The following is a 13,646-nucleotide window of genomic DNA, read 5'->3' on the forward strand; positions in this document are numbered from 1 at the left end:
GGTAACTAAACGAGGAAACATGTTTTCTTAAATGTTTCCAAAGGTGGCAAAAAAGTCAGGGAACATCAGGAAACATGTTTATTCAATATCAGTAAGCGTATGCGCACTTTCAAGATAGAGCTAGCATTGCAAAGTAATGAACTTTTAGAATGTTGACTTTTGTGGTTAAACGAGGAAACATTGTTTCCATGCATCTTGGAAGCATGAAATGTTTCTGCCGCACAGCAAAAAGATTTTTGCGTCTTGGAAGCAAAATTTGTTGCACATAGCAATGTTTTGCTTGTGGCTAAACTTGGAAACATCGAGGAAACATGTGCGCGGTAAACATGTTTCTGGAAACTCGTTTCCTTGTTTAGCCAGGGCCTAAGCCACAAGTCAGCCCAACAACAGTCACACTTAGATAGACAAACATATACACACCAAAGTGACCAGTGAAAGTATTCAGCACCCATGCACTCACCTTGCTAGGGTGTTGATTGTGTTTCCGTGAAGCTGAAATGCAAATCCTCTAGTGGACTGATTTACAACTTCATAACAACTACAAGCTAAATGTACAGCATCCTATTCAAATCATAAATATGTTAAATGGTTTTAAGTTGAAAGCCAACAATTTTAAAGCAAGTTCTGCAGAATGCTTTTGAGATATGCTATAGTTTTTTCCAGTTTGATATCCAAAGAAATCATGCATTCTGATTGGCTGTTTGAGAGTAAAAGCAAAAGAGAAAAGTTATTTACTGTCCCACTTACAATTTTTTCAACAAGGAGTGAGTGATCCAAGAACATGGCATGGAAATGCAGGTGATTGACACTAGCTAAGGCACCAAGACTATTCCAGCAAACTCTGAGACCCCTGAAAAAAGTTAACTTGGCTAGATTGATCTATAGCCTCCACTGGCAATTCTAAGCTCATCAATGTCACTGCATACTGGGACCTCACGAAACTGCGAGAGGGGGTAATGAAGGGAAGCAGTAGAAATTGAAGAGGATAATCAGGAAGATGTTCTACTTCCTTTAAAGAGGTCCCCCTCCTTTTCTCTTGTTTAATAGTTAGGATATCATCTTCAAGCTGCTCAAGATTGTTGTAAGTGAAGGCTTATACCTGTGTTTGCTTAGCAGCATCATATCAAGTGCCAAGTGTAGTGACTCCTCCGTAAGGACCTTAAGAAAACATGAAACATGCAACATTTATTATCAGTCACCATCATTATCACCACACCACCACCGTCATCATCATCATCATCATTATGAAAGACATCATCATCACCAATCATCAACAACATCATTAATCCTTATCATTAATCATCAACATCATCACCACCATTATCATTGTTATCATCACCAACATCATCAACAATTATCATCATAAGCAGCACCAGCATCATCATCACCATCATCACTACCACAAGCATCATCATTCATCATCATCATCATCACAAGCATCATCATCATCATCATCACCACCATTATCATTATCATCACCAGCATCATCATCAATCACCATCATCACCACCACAAGCATCATCATTCATCATCATCATCACAAGCATCATCATCATCAACATCACCACCACCGTTATCATTGCTATCATCACCAGCATCATCAACAATCACCATCATCATCAGCACCAGCATCATCATCAATCATCAGCATCAGCATCATCATCAATCATCAGCATCAGCATCATCACCACGAACCACAAGCATCATCATCATTCATCATCATCAACATTATCATCCATTATCATTAACTTCATTACTGAGCCATAAGTGACACTACAGCTATGTACATCTAGTATATAGACACAAACCTGAGGAAGACACTTGTTAATACTGGGTACCAACAGAACATGTCCTACATCTACAGGACTGTCATTGATGATGATTAAATTAGTACTTTTTTCTGCATCTAATATTTATTAAGTGGCAAAAAATATAATTTATAACAAAAATGTTAGTCTTTTTCAATGGTAGCTTCATCTTACAACTACCAATGAAGATGCTTTGCAAATAGTTTTTTTATTTATAAATTTTTATTCCCTCTTGAGAATAAGACAATATTACCCCGAACTCAGTAGTTGAGAGTTGTCCATTGAAATTTGGTTTTCACTGCTGCCAGTCAAAAATATATAAGGTACTGACTGATTATTTTTGATTGATTGAAGTGAAAAACCAATGCAAATAATTGCATGAAGCTTGCAGCTTCCAAGATCACATAACACTGAAATCTTCAACAACTGAATAAGAAAGAGTGTACGAGAAATATATTACATTCTAGTGATAGTTATGTAATGACGTTAAACATTTTGAAGCAAATGGATATTCCACTGATGCCATCAAATAAAATGATATTATTGAATGCTTACCTTGCAACATAGTATCCTCTTCTTCTGGGCAAAAACTAAATAATTTCTGTAATCATAAAAGAAATTGAAGTAAAGTAATGATCTCACAGATATACATGCTTACTCATCAGTCAAGAACTCTGGTTGAGATTCCTAAATCAAGCAAGTATACCACCCTTTAACTGCCCTGGGTCAGCGGCATAGTGAGTGGGAAGAGGGCCCCAAAAAGTTGACTGAATCTTTGGATATGGAGGATGCTCTTGTAGATTCAGGGGTGGAGAGGGGGGTGACTTGTCACAATCCCCTTTCTGTTGCAAAAAAAAATTAACCAAAGCAGATAAACTCACTTAGTTTACTTGAAGCTCTAAACATTTTTTATGACTTTTACAATACAATACAATACAATACAATTTTATTTGGCACCTTATACTAATAGTACATGAGTGTTTGATTCCAAATATATTATAGGTATATATATATATACTATGTATTAGATAATTTTCTTAATTCATTTTCACGTATCAGCATACATTGATGAATGTATGCTGATATGGCTCTTTGTAGAGACGCTGATTTTGAATTGATTAAGAACATAAAACGACTGTCAGCGCTCATATTGTTGAAATTAATGCTGGTGTTTTTTTCTATGAACTCTCTTAAGTCGTTTCTATGAGAGTTATATAGTGGACACCAAACTAGAAAGTGTTTTTCGTTTTCTACTCCCGACTTACACACTGGGCAAATCCTTTCATCGTAAATGAGATAAGGCCTCTTATACCTCCCCGTTTCTACTTCAAGCTTATGGTTACTAATTCTTAATTTTGTAAGCGCCACTCTGTGCTTAATATTGGTGACTTGACTTAAATATTCTTCAAAGTTATAATCCGTTTTGAACTGACGAAAGACTCTGAGTTTATTTTTATGTCTGTCGTCTTTCCTTTCATCATTGTGGAGATTACTCCATAAAATTTGCCTCTCAATGTCATATATTCTTTGGGTTATTATTTTTCCATATTCATACCATCTTGGAGAAAGTTCATTTTGTTTCATCCAAATTATCCCCAATCCGAGTTGTTCTAAAGTAGTTTTAATTTTTATGCTCCAAAAGGCTTTTTTAGTTTCATTTTTAATATCTTGGTAGACTTCGGCTGAAAGTTTTTTTGGGTGTAGTTCCGACTTTATAATTTTATGCCAGAATTTAAAGCTTCTACTGCATGCTTTGCATTTTACATGTATGGTTAAATGGCATGCAAGGTGGGGGGGGAGGGGGGTACCTTAAGTCACCTCCTTTTTAAAAACCCCTGAGATCCATCCCTGAAGGTGCAAGTATTTTTAACTAATGCATGCATGTATATAAATTATATCCATAAACATACTTCTCCCTCTTTTATCTTGTTAAAGTTAAAATTGTCTGGGTTGAATGGCTGCCTGATGTCTGTTATTCGTGGGGGCTTTCTTCTTTTTGTTGTTCTTTTGTCATTAAACTGGATAAATTGTAAAAATGAGATTGGTAAAAGTATAAATGGATTGGTGGGTGGGTGGAGGGGAGGGAGAGAGGTTAAATGGATGGGTGGGTGGACGGACCTAAGGATGGATAAATTGTCGAAAACAAGAGTAAATAAATAGACATAAGTGGAAAGGGGAGAAATCATATATAGATATAAGTTCCGTTTATATCCTTATATACCAACCTGAGCCACAAAGCCTTGTTCCCCAGGAATCGTCCTGCATTTCACATGGTCTAAAGTATACCTAAAGCACCCCTTTTCCATAGAATCCTTCCAACGATGAAACAGTAGGCTATCAAACTATCAAGAAAAATAAAATTATGCTATTTATATTAGCTTGTATACTATGAAGATGTAATTTATACATAACAAGCATTGAAAACTTGGAATAACTTGATTTTTACCTCACTTTGCTTGTCTCCATCTCTTTCCACTCGTATTCCATTTACTTCAGGCTGTATATGTTTTATTTCAACACTACAAGCCGATTGTCGATAACGAAAGCAGGGCAGAAAGCTACTCTGACCTTCACTCATTTGATTTGAAATTAAAAATTAAACCCACGGCCAAATAACAAAAATGAACATTAATGTCTCCCATTAATGACTTTAATAAATAGTGAAAAAAGCAAAAAAAGAAATGAATTTAAGGATAAATAATGGGAATAAAACTCAGGCTTCTTGAAAAAATAAATTTTGAATGAAAAATTGCTCGTACCAGTCTTACTCGACTGCCAGTTAGATTGGTTCCCAGGACTAACCGAGTAAGGAAAACAAAATGGTGGACGTATTGCGCGGGTTTTTCAAATCATTGCTTAGAAAAGTTGAAAAATGGAGAGGTTAGATTTACCTCAAAGGATTATAAATGCAGTCAAGAAAGGTAAATTAACCAATAAAAGTAAATTCCGTATTTTTTGCATGTTATAACGCGTAAACGAAGTCATAATTTTTCTTTCTTATTTGGCACGAGCCCTGTCTGTTTATGACTTTCGATTTATCGTTTCCATATTGCAATAATATGGCATCAAATGAATAATATGGAATGTCTCTTATTTATCACTGAATAAGCATATTTGATAAATAAATAAGTTAAAATTAATTAATTAATAAAAGAAAAAATCCTATAATATTCAACATTTCTTAAGTTTACTCCTTTATGTTACCCTTTATTGTCCAGGCAAGCTAGACAACATCCACACAGTTGTGTGTATGTCTGCCACAGACATCCAACGAGCAACACGACTATCATTAAAAGATATAGCAATACTCCACCAAGTCGCTGGTGCTGCAATTCCAAGACCACCAGTGCAGACTGCCCTAGAACTTTATCACAGTAGCAACGGCAGCTACCTAAGCACTGGATGTCCTATATTAGATAAGGCTCTTAGAGGAGGTATCACCTGTCAAGGCATAACAGAGATTACAGGAGAGAGTGCGTCAGGAAAAACACAACTCTGTCTTCAATTGTGCTTATCTGTTCAGCTTCCCAGGGACTGTGGAGGATTAGGAAAAGGTTAGTACAGTATCTGGGATTATCTCATGTTAGGAGAAGCATGAAGCATAGTGGGACAGTTAAATTTTATAAGGATATATTGCTATTTCTCTTCATTAGACATTAAAAATCTGAAAAAAAGTTGAAAGAAATGATTGGACAAGGATGTTGTTCTTTTTTGCAGGTGCTCTATATATTTGCACAGAGGATGTTTTCCCCAGTAGACGTCTTCAACAATTGATCCCTGCTTTTCTCAAAAAGCAAAATAAAAAAGCTACTGAACATCTTAAACCAGGGGATAACATTTACATAGAGCATGCTGCTGATGTGGTAAGACTCAAGACTCCATTCAAAAACTGCAGCCTATTCGCCCCGGCCCCTCCCGACAACCACAACTACTTCCTATGAAGTTTACAGTACAACCTTCTCACTTTGATTATAATGTTCATTTTCCTACACCAGCATATAATTTCTTGATACCCTGGTTGCCGAAGGTTTTCTTTTTCTTTTCCTTCTTCAAATCATCTTGCCACTGTTCAAGACAACAGTCCTGACAAAATGCACTTGGAAACTGGGTCGTAAACTACCATCGATTAAATAAGTTTTATTCCTTATACTATTTACTCATGTACCTTTTTGTGCTTAATGATTTATTTAATTGATTCGTGTATTGCCCAATTTCAATGTCATGACTGTCTCGATCAGCACATAATGTTGAAAATAGTGGTAATTTCCTCTCTTATATGACGATTGTTTGCATCTCAAACTTTTTTTGTTGCTCAAATTACACAGGAAGATTTAAGAAGCATAATCTTTCATCGCCTTCCACTACTCCTAAACAATGGTAAAGTAAAGCTTGTCGTTGTTGATTCTGTTGCTGCACTGTTTCGTGTAGAGTATTCCCAAAATGAAACATTCAAGAGAGCAAAGGCACTCATGTCTTTTGGAGCTCAGTTGCACAAAATCAGCCATCAGTACAATGTTGCTGTAATTTGTGTTAATCAGGTATGTGTTCTTGGTTTTTTCCTATAATTCTATGTCCATAGATTAAATGCAATGATTATATACTAAATGCATCTCATCTCTTTATCAAAGGTTTCTGATGTTGTTGGTAACAACAATGCTAGCAGGTATTACACACATTCATTTTTCATTTTATTTAATGCTGTTAAGAGGGAGGAGGTGAAAGACCTTTCCCCCCAACCCCCCTCAACAAATAACGAGTACAGACTGCCAAGCAATGCAGACTAAAAAGCCTGAAATACTGCTTGTTTAAATGTTACTATAGAATAAGGAACTGTAAGGTAACCTGTACAAGAAATTTAATGGAACTCCCTTTTTGTTGTTGCATAAAAAGTGTGTCTCCCCTGCTTTCTTCCTGGTAAAAAAATGTGGAGTGATACTTAACCTCTTTTTGTTTTTTGTTTTAGCTTAGGTTGCAAGGGTGTCATCCCAGCACTTGGTCTAGCATGGTCAAGTATGGTGACAGTTAGACTCATGCTATCTCGCACTGAACAATTTATAGATGTTAGATCAATAAAGGTGATACTTTTTCAAGTATACTACTAAATGTGATTCTCAGGAACCAGGAGTAAGATTTGTAAAACTCTGGTAGCGAGAAATGAGCGACAGAATTTTACCCCTGGGTTCCCAAGGATAACCAAATGTATATAATTTGTATATATTATGTTATGATGTAGCTCTGTTTGCTAGGCCCCCATCCCCTCCCCCCTTTTTCCCTTTTGCATACTAGTCTCTATATTTTTCAATCTTAGCCCTCTCTTTACTTTTGAGGGTGCTCATTGGTCCTTGTACTGGGCCTTGTTTTATTCCAGACTTTCTACAGAACCATGTTGCTTTAGTTTGCCATTCCAACTATTTGGGAGGGGGGTTGGACCAATTGAGCATGGAAGTGCATAATGGGACTATTAGAGATTTAAAATTTCAAACAGCCCTACAATCCCTACTTGACCCTGTTTTCTACTCAACCTGGAACTGCTAATAGTATACTTCTCTTGGTTTGAGAGATGTAAAAGTACAGCAGTTTAGCATAAAAATCTACATCACCAAGCTTGTAGGATGAAAGATGTCTGTCAAAAATCTAACATTATAGTATTTCAGGAATATAAACTATATTTTTAATACATTTATTCAAATACTTATCTGGTCTTCTTTTCGAGGAATCAAGCCACAACAACCTTGTCAAAAGAAATCTGAATGTGATATTTGCTCCTCATCTATCTAACATAACTTGGCCATTTATCGTTGATACTGATGGGGTACATGGTCTGCCTGAAGAATATACCACTGGAAATAACAGAGAGTGTTGAAAAAAATGAAATAAAAAATGATTAGAGGAATAGATAACAGGGCACTGAATCAACAATTCCACTTTATCTTGAAAATAGTCTGCCATTTTCATTCAGTGCATACTGGAAAAATAATGAAAACATGAATAGTTGCATGCGGCTTTTAGTAAAATATAATCTAGCTTCTAGCTTCTTGATCCAATCATTACTTGATTGAAAAATCAAGCAAAATCATAGACATTTTACATTAGATTGCAAACCATATAGAGTGGTTTTCAAAAACCCGTGAAACAATTAATCTTAGTTACTATCAAATAACATGCATAACTGCTATTTTCATAAACATGCAAACAGCTCGCCAGTTGCGAGCTGCACCCTGAAATATTAGATTTTTCCTTGTCATCAATCAAGACAAATCAGTTGATACCTATAATGTTCTTGACTGGCTTCAGCAATAAAACAGCATGCAGCTCTCAGCTACAGAGTCCCATGCTTATTTAAACTGTAATAAAATGTATATCTGCTAAATACGCTAGCAATAATGTTGTTAATTGCTAATTATTATTTCACAGGGTTTTTGAGAACCACTCTATTTGAGAAGTAGTACTAAGTAATTGTACAAAATAGCACCAATGAAACAATTGAAAACAAAAGAAATAGATGTGTTTAGTGTTATTTAGTTTTTGTGGTACTTCGATTTATGATTTATATACTTCGATGTATATGATTTGCACTCTATTTTTATGCTCTAACAATACAGTATGCACACTTAATTTGTGCTTAACAGAGCTTTTATTTGTATTTCGAGTGACTCCAATAATATTTGCCTGTGGTGAATAATCTGCACAATTCAATGGACTTCTTCAAAGATACAGCGACCCTCTTGCCAGGGGGCAAAACAAAACAAAGATGATGGAAAATACTGTATCAATGCTTTAGTTGCCACCCCATAATGCCTTGATCATGATCCAAGATGGCCACCATATTCTCAAAGTAGTCCACTCTTAGTGTGCATGTAATTTTCATGTCTTTTGTCATATAATTCTCATGGGAAGGGATACACAACATCTTTTTAGCAATTATAGTCCTCGAGCCTGCATGGGCTATTGACTCATAGGCCATGAGGGCAAGAGGACTAATTTATTGTTTAAGTCAAATCCAACTAGTTGGACAAGTATTTATAGATACAATGTCAGGGGTGTATCCAGGATTTGTAATTGGGAGGGTCTTTACATACCAAATTGTCACTATGACATCATATGATGTCAAAGCAATCTGTTGTTTTGACGAAAAAGAATCATGGTCAATAGAGGGGAACAGAAAAGCGAGAAAACTGATTTTCTTAACAGCTTAAGTTAAGTCTAAACAAATCTTACACACTGCATCAACGGCCTGTTAGATTTTTTTTGGCTTTGAAAGGGGGGTCACGGGCACCCGGTGACCCCTCTGGATACGCCCCTGAATGCTTTGATTTTCAAAGCTGGCACTTTTCACTTTTATAGCATATAATTTTTAGCCTAGTATTAGTAGCTCATCCAATCAGAAAGCAGCATTGATGATAGACCACTAGCTAGTTGGATTTGACAAATACATTTTGGTAGGCGCCAACTTCATTGTTTTCCTTTGTGTCTATTTGACTACTACATGTTGACATATTTTCTATTTATTTCATGGGTTAAAAGCCTTCACAAAGATATTCCTACTAATAGACTGCTGCCACAACTTACTAATTCTTTATTTGCATGTTTATATTGTTCTGAAGTTGACTGAAAGCACTCTAATATTGTATTTGAAACAAAAATTAAAATGTTGTCATTCTTTAAAAAGCAGTAATTTACATAATATATTTAGCTAAGGCATTGTTCACTTTCCAATGCAAAAACTATACAAGACAGTCCTTCCAATTCACTATTTATAGTAAGCAAAACACAAAGAAACATACTGGTATCTAATGAAACAAAACGATATTTGGCACATGCTCCCTGAAATGAAGGCTGCATTTTGTGTTCGTTTTAGGTCATCACTTTCAACAATTAAATGTAAGTCCTGATTGCTAAAACAGTTATGGTGCTAGTAGTAAAGTAAAGCAACTCTTTCCAGTGGGCCGAGACAGCTGTGATATTTTTATCACCTTCATAGCATGTTAAATGCAAATGCATTTCAAATCGACCACATAGGTAGGACGAGTAGGCCAAGACAGCTGTGATATTTTCATCACCTTCGTAGCATGTTAAATGCAAGTGCATTTCAAATCAACCACATGATGCCAATGTCGTACCACGCGGACAAGTTATTTTACCACTTGATTGAAGTGCATGTGGTGTAAAAAACGTGTACCTGTGGTACAACACTGGACTTAAGGTGGTTGATTTGAAACACACTTGTAGTTAATATAACAGAGGCTACAGTACAAGGAAGGCAATAAGAAATCACAACTGGCTTGGTCTACTGGGAAGAGTAGTAACACTTGAAATTAATAGAAACGGATAAAAATTCAAGGTGTGACCAGCTCTAAATTATACAACAAAAAAACTTAATTTAAACAATATTTCATTAAAAAAGTCTAAAGTATTAAGGAACACAGAACACACTTAAGTCTCGGCATCCTTATTTCTGTCTTGAACGAGAAGAACAGTGTGTTGACCTCCAGCTGACACTCCAACAACTCTATGGGAATCAGATTGAAGATTTTTTCCTTGCACTTTTGTAGGAACATGTACATCTTCTTCCTCACCAACTCCAAGCTGTAGACAGCTTCCCATGCCAAAGGAATACAACTCCCCTTTATCAGAAACAGCAAAGCTAACCACTTCCCCACAAGCAATTTTATTGATGATTTCATTATTGAGTGATGCAATGTGAACTGGGGAGGTTGTTTCTTTGGCATCCTTTCCAATACCTAGTCTTCCATATTCAGCTCTTCCTAAGGCATACACTTTACCCTTAGTGTCCAGAAATAATGTATGGTGTTGGCCGTTTGCAATTTCTACTCTTTTATCCTCCTCATCTTCGGAGATTAGCTCACTAAGAGACTCTATCTTCACAGGTAGGTAGCCATTTTCTAGATCTCCAGTACCTAACTGGCCATAGTTATTTAACCCCCATGCATAGATGGTATTAGATTTAGCCACTGCAAATGTGGCATAGCTTCCACAAAAGACGTCTTTAAACTTCAGCGATTTCTTGAGTCTTACTAATGAAGGGTTCAGTATGTACTGCAGTCCTCTTCTGCCACCACGACTAGTGAAGCATTCTTTAACTCTACCTAGCTGACCTTGTTCGGCACAACCCCACGTGAAGATGTTCCCATTGGCTGTTAGTGCTGCAGTGTGATCATTACCAGAAGCTACCTTGTTGATTGGGTCATTGTCAGATGTCAGGATTACAATTGGTTTATGCTTGACCCCATCAGGCTGTAAGCCAACTTGACCACCAGCATCCTGCAAATGATAAGATTCAAGTTTAATTCAATGGTTTGTATGTTGAAATGTAATTATGGGCTAGATGTGACAAGATTGATGCAAGTTTTCCCTCCATTACTTAAAGAACTATTCAAGTTTAAGTTCTTCATTTCACATTTCACATACATTACTGTAGTCACACAATCAAGTATTAGATCACAGAGAGCACTAAGCTTAAAGTTTGAATAGGAAAATAAATATTTATTCCAGTTATAATCCCATCAAAAAAACCCTGATGAATGAGTATTAACCCAGGGCTTTTAACCATGATTTTATGTTAATAATTTATAGTGGTTGGCTGCTTTGCTTTTTGTCCAAAGCATATTCTATGATTCTATCTAAATGTTTTATTGATTATCAGGCATTAATTGATCTGGACTTCTTGGAGTGTAACCATAAGACTCCAAATCCCTTGCAATATATCTGTGGGGGTGTACTTGTGAGATGGGTTACTTATTTTACAGGGCTGGGTAGGGTGATTTGTCATGTAAGGGACTTAGTGTTCTTTTGTAATTATTACCTGCCTTTGGCAAATCTTCAAATAAATAAATATAACTAACAATGAAATAGCCAACCTGTTGGTTGATCTAATGAGAGAAGCCAATAAATAATGTGTGTTATAATCAACCAAAATGGCAACTGTGACATAACATCCATCCCAAGAATTAGTGTGCTTTGTGCATGAACAATTTTCTCACCCTGTATGTTCCCCAAGCATATACAGTTCCTTTATTTGACAGAGCAGCAGTATGACTGTCCCCTGCTGAAACCATGACGATAACAACATCATCAGGAAGATCTACAATGCCAGCAGTAAATTCACTGCCATCCTCTGACGATGTTACACGGCCAAGAGCACCTTCATCATTGCAACCCCAGGAATATACCTACAAAAATAAATTGATTATACTTTGATTAATTTATTTTGTAATATAATCTACAATGTAAGCTATAGTCTTTAATCCTCTGATAAGAACAACTCAATAAAGGAGTTTAGCACTCTTCTTCCCTCTCTTCTTACCCTGTCGAGTGCCCTATCCTATTAACACTTTATTTGCCTATCATGTAACCTTTGATGTAACGTTTTCTTTTTTTGCTAAGGCCAATCAGGTTCTAGAGCCATTAGCATCCTCTCCCTCTCCTGTTGGGTACCCTCTCTATTCTGATACCATCTTACTCACCTCCCCTTTGTTGCTAAGAGCAACAGTATGCATTCCACCACACTCAACCTGAACAATTTCTACATCTTCAAGACCTTTTACAAGGGCAGGCTTCTTTCTTTCTAACACATCCTCTCCAAGGCCAAGTTGTCCCACATCTCCTTGTCCCATCGTCAACACATAACCAGTTTCCTTCTCAATCACAGAATCTTTTTCTAACAAGTAAAAAGGAAATGAATGAATGAAAAAGAAAGTTCTATAGTTCCAAACATGGTCAAGTCAGAAGAGGCCACCGAGCACCCTAAAAAGTGGGGGGGGGGGGGGGGGGGGGGGGGGGGGCTAAGACTGGAAAATGTAAAAGACTAATAGAGAAAAAATGTAGTCAAGATGACTTTTTACAAGTTTGAATATTAAATTACTTTCCCTTTGATATTATATAGCTAACATTTCATACATTTCATTCATATCAATAAAATATTTAAATCATAATATTTAAGGATTGTGTTAAACGTTTACACAAAAACATCTTGCGGCCTTTGAAAGAAAGGTTTAAAACGTTTATTAATTCCATCAAACGAAGTTGAATTTAAATTGTAATTCAGTTGCACTTTCGGTTTAGTTGTGCAATGAAAAGCTATGGCTGAAGTCTTTCCATCTGCAAAGACAAAGCACACGCAAAAATCCAATCTTAATTTACGTCACAGCCGTAAATCTTTATGCCGTCAATGAGATTAAATTCAAACAACAATCAAATAGTCCTTCAAATAAAGCATAAAGCACTTCTATAATCTACCTTTCTTGGCTTTCTTTACGCCAGCAGCACCATCAGACGCCGGTCCTTTTCTCTTCGCTGCTTGAGCACGCTTTCGGGTAGGCATGATAATTAAATAAATAAACTATTTAGAAAGACTTTCTTGACCTCTAAAGTAGTTCTTAGCCGTTGTTTAGTGCTCTAGTGGTGTTAAAATCTGCAAAACGCCGAGAAATGGTTCTTGCCGTCTCAAAAGATATCGAGGTCAGAACGCACATGGGTGCGCGCGCATCGAATCAAATTTGGCGGGTGAATTAACTCCCTCTTGCGGGACATCCCGTGATTTTGCGGGACAGGCAATTATTTCCAAAACAAGTTGTCTTACAAATAGCTAAATATATGAAACTTCTAGTTCATATATTATTTGAAACCAGGTTTAAATTCGGGATCAAATTTGATATCTCTAGAACATGGTAAAGAAACATTAAAAAATCGATCACTTTGTCAAAAATATAGATGATTCTATCTATTTAATTGATGTAATTAATTATCAAAATTAAAATAATTTAATTGGGAATATTTATAGGCAAAATGATTATTAATTAAGGAAGTTATTTGAGAAAT

General features: G+C 36.2%; 3 protein-coding genes across 3 annotated transcripts in view; 1 reads left to right on the top strand and 2 right to left on the bottom strand.

Annotated features, from left to right (window-relative positions):
* Window positions 1-4,520, bottom strand: part of LOC116295236 (GDP-D-glucose phosphorylase 1) — a 41,048-nt gene extending 36,528 nt beyond the window's left edge. The window contains exons 1-8 of the mRNA XM_089024302.1: window positions 4,255-4,520; window positions 4,034-4,150; window positions 3,719-3,826; window positions 2,364-2,409; window positions 1,809-1,906; window positions 1,100-1,158; window positions 748-850; window positions 461-561 (exon numbers count right to left, since the gene is read on the bottom strand). Coding sequence (XP_088880428.1) covers window positions 461-561; window positions 748-850; window positions 1,100-1,158; window positions 1,809-1,906; window positions 2,364-2,409; window positions 3,719-3,826; window positions 4,034-4,150; window positions 4,255-4,386 — 764 coding nt within the window. The 5' untranslated portion in view covers window positions 4,387-4,520. The remainder of the gene's footprint in view (window positions 1-460; window positions 562-747; window positions 851-1,099; window positions 1,159-1,808; window positions 1,907-2,363; window positions 2,410-3,718; window positions 3,827-4,033; window positions 4,151-4,254) is intronic.
* A 109-nt stretch (window positions 4,521-4,629) lies between these two features.
* Window positions 4,630-9,615, top strand: LOC116295281 (DNA repair protein XRCC3). Its single transcript, XM_031703066.2, has 7 exons — window positions 4,630-4,729; window positions 5,027-5,362; window positions 5,526-5,671; window positions 6,134-6,346; window positions 6,437-6,471; window positions 6,772-6,883; window positions 7,522-9,615. The coding sequence occupies exons 1-7, from the start codon at window positions 4,681-4,683 to the stop codon at window positions 7,669-7,671; spliced, it is 1,041 nt and encodes a 346-aa protein (XP_031558926.1). The 5' UTR covers window positions 4,630-4,680; the 3' UTR covers window positions 7,672-9,615.
* On the bottom strand, window positions 8,424-13,296 carry LOC116295275 (regulator of chromosome condensation). The gene is made up of 4 exons (XM_031703053.2): window positions 13,065-13,296; window positions 12,293-12,486; window positions 11,810-11,998; window positions 8,424-11,090 (listed from the first exon to the last, which is right to left on the bottom strand). Exons 1-4 carry the CDS (start codon window positions 13,147-13,149, stop codon window positions 10,242-10,244), a joined length of 1,317 nt encoding a protein of 438 aa, XP_031558913.1. The 5' UTR covers window positions 13,150-13,296; the 3' UTR covers window positions 8,424-10,241.
* Window positions 13,297-13,646: the final 350 nt, after the last annotated feature.

This window comes from Actinia tenebrosa, unplaced genomic scaffold (assembly GCF_029948245.1).
Source record: "Actinia tenebrosa isolate PJP-AT-01 unplaced genomic scaffold, QUT_ActTen_1.0 PGA_scaffold8__29_contigs__length_14323225, whole genome shotgun sequence".
Classification (NCBI taxonomy): domain Eukaryota; kingdom Metazoa; phylum Cnidaria; class Anthozoa; order Actiniaria; family Actiniidae; genus Actinia; species Actinia tenebrosa.

Bases quoted from the DNA above. Each gene is read 5' to 3' on its own strand.
- LOC116295275 (XM_031703053.2), bottom strand. From the start codon at position 13,149: ATGCCTACCCGAAAGCGTGCTCAAGCAGCGAAGAGAAAAGGACCGGCG. The intron at 12,487-13,064 runs GTAGATTATAGA...TTTACTTGTTAG, and splicing joins CGTAAAGAAAGCCAAGAAAG to AAAAAGATTCTGTGATTGAG. The intron at 11,091-11,809 runs GTGAGAAAATTG...TATCATTTGCAG, and splicing joins ATGCTTGGGGAACATACAGG to GATGCTGGTGGTCAAGTTGG.
- LOC116295281 (XM_031703066.2), top strand. From the start codon at position 4,681: ATGGAGAGGTTAGATTTACCTCAAAGGATTATAAATGCAGTCAAGAAA. The intron at 4,730-5,026 runs GTAAATTAACCA...TTTATTGTCCAG, and splicing joins TATAAATGCAGTCAAGAAAG to GCAAGCTAGACAACATCCAC. The intron at 5,363-5,525 runs GTTAGTACAGTA...TCTTTTTTGCAG, and splicing joins CTGTGGAGGATTAGGAAAAG to GTGCTCTATATATTTGCACA.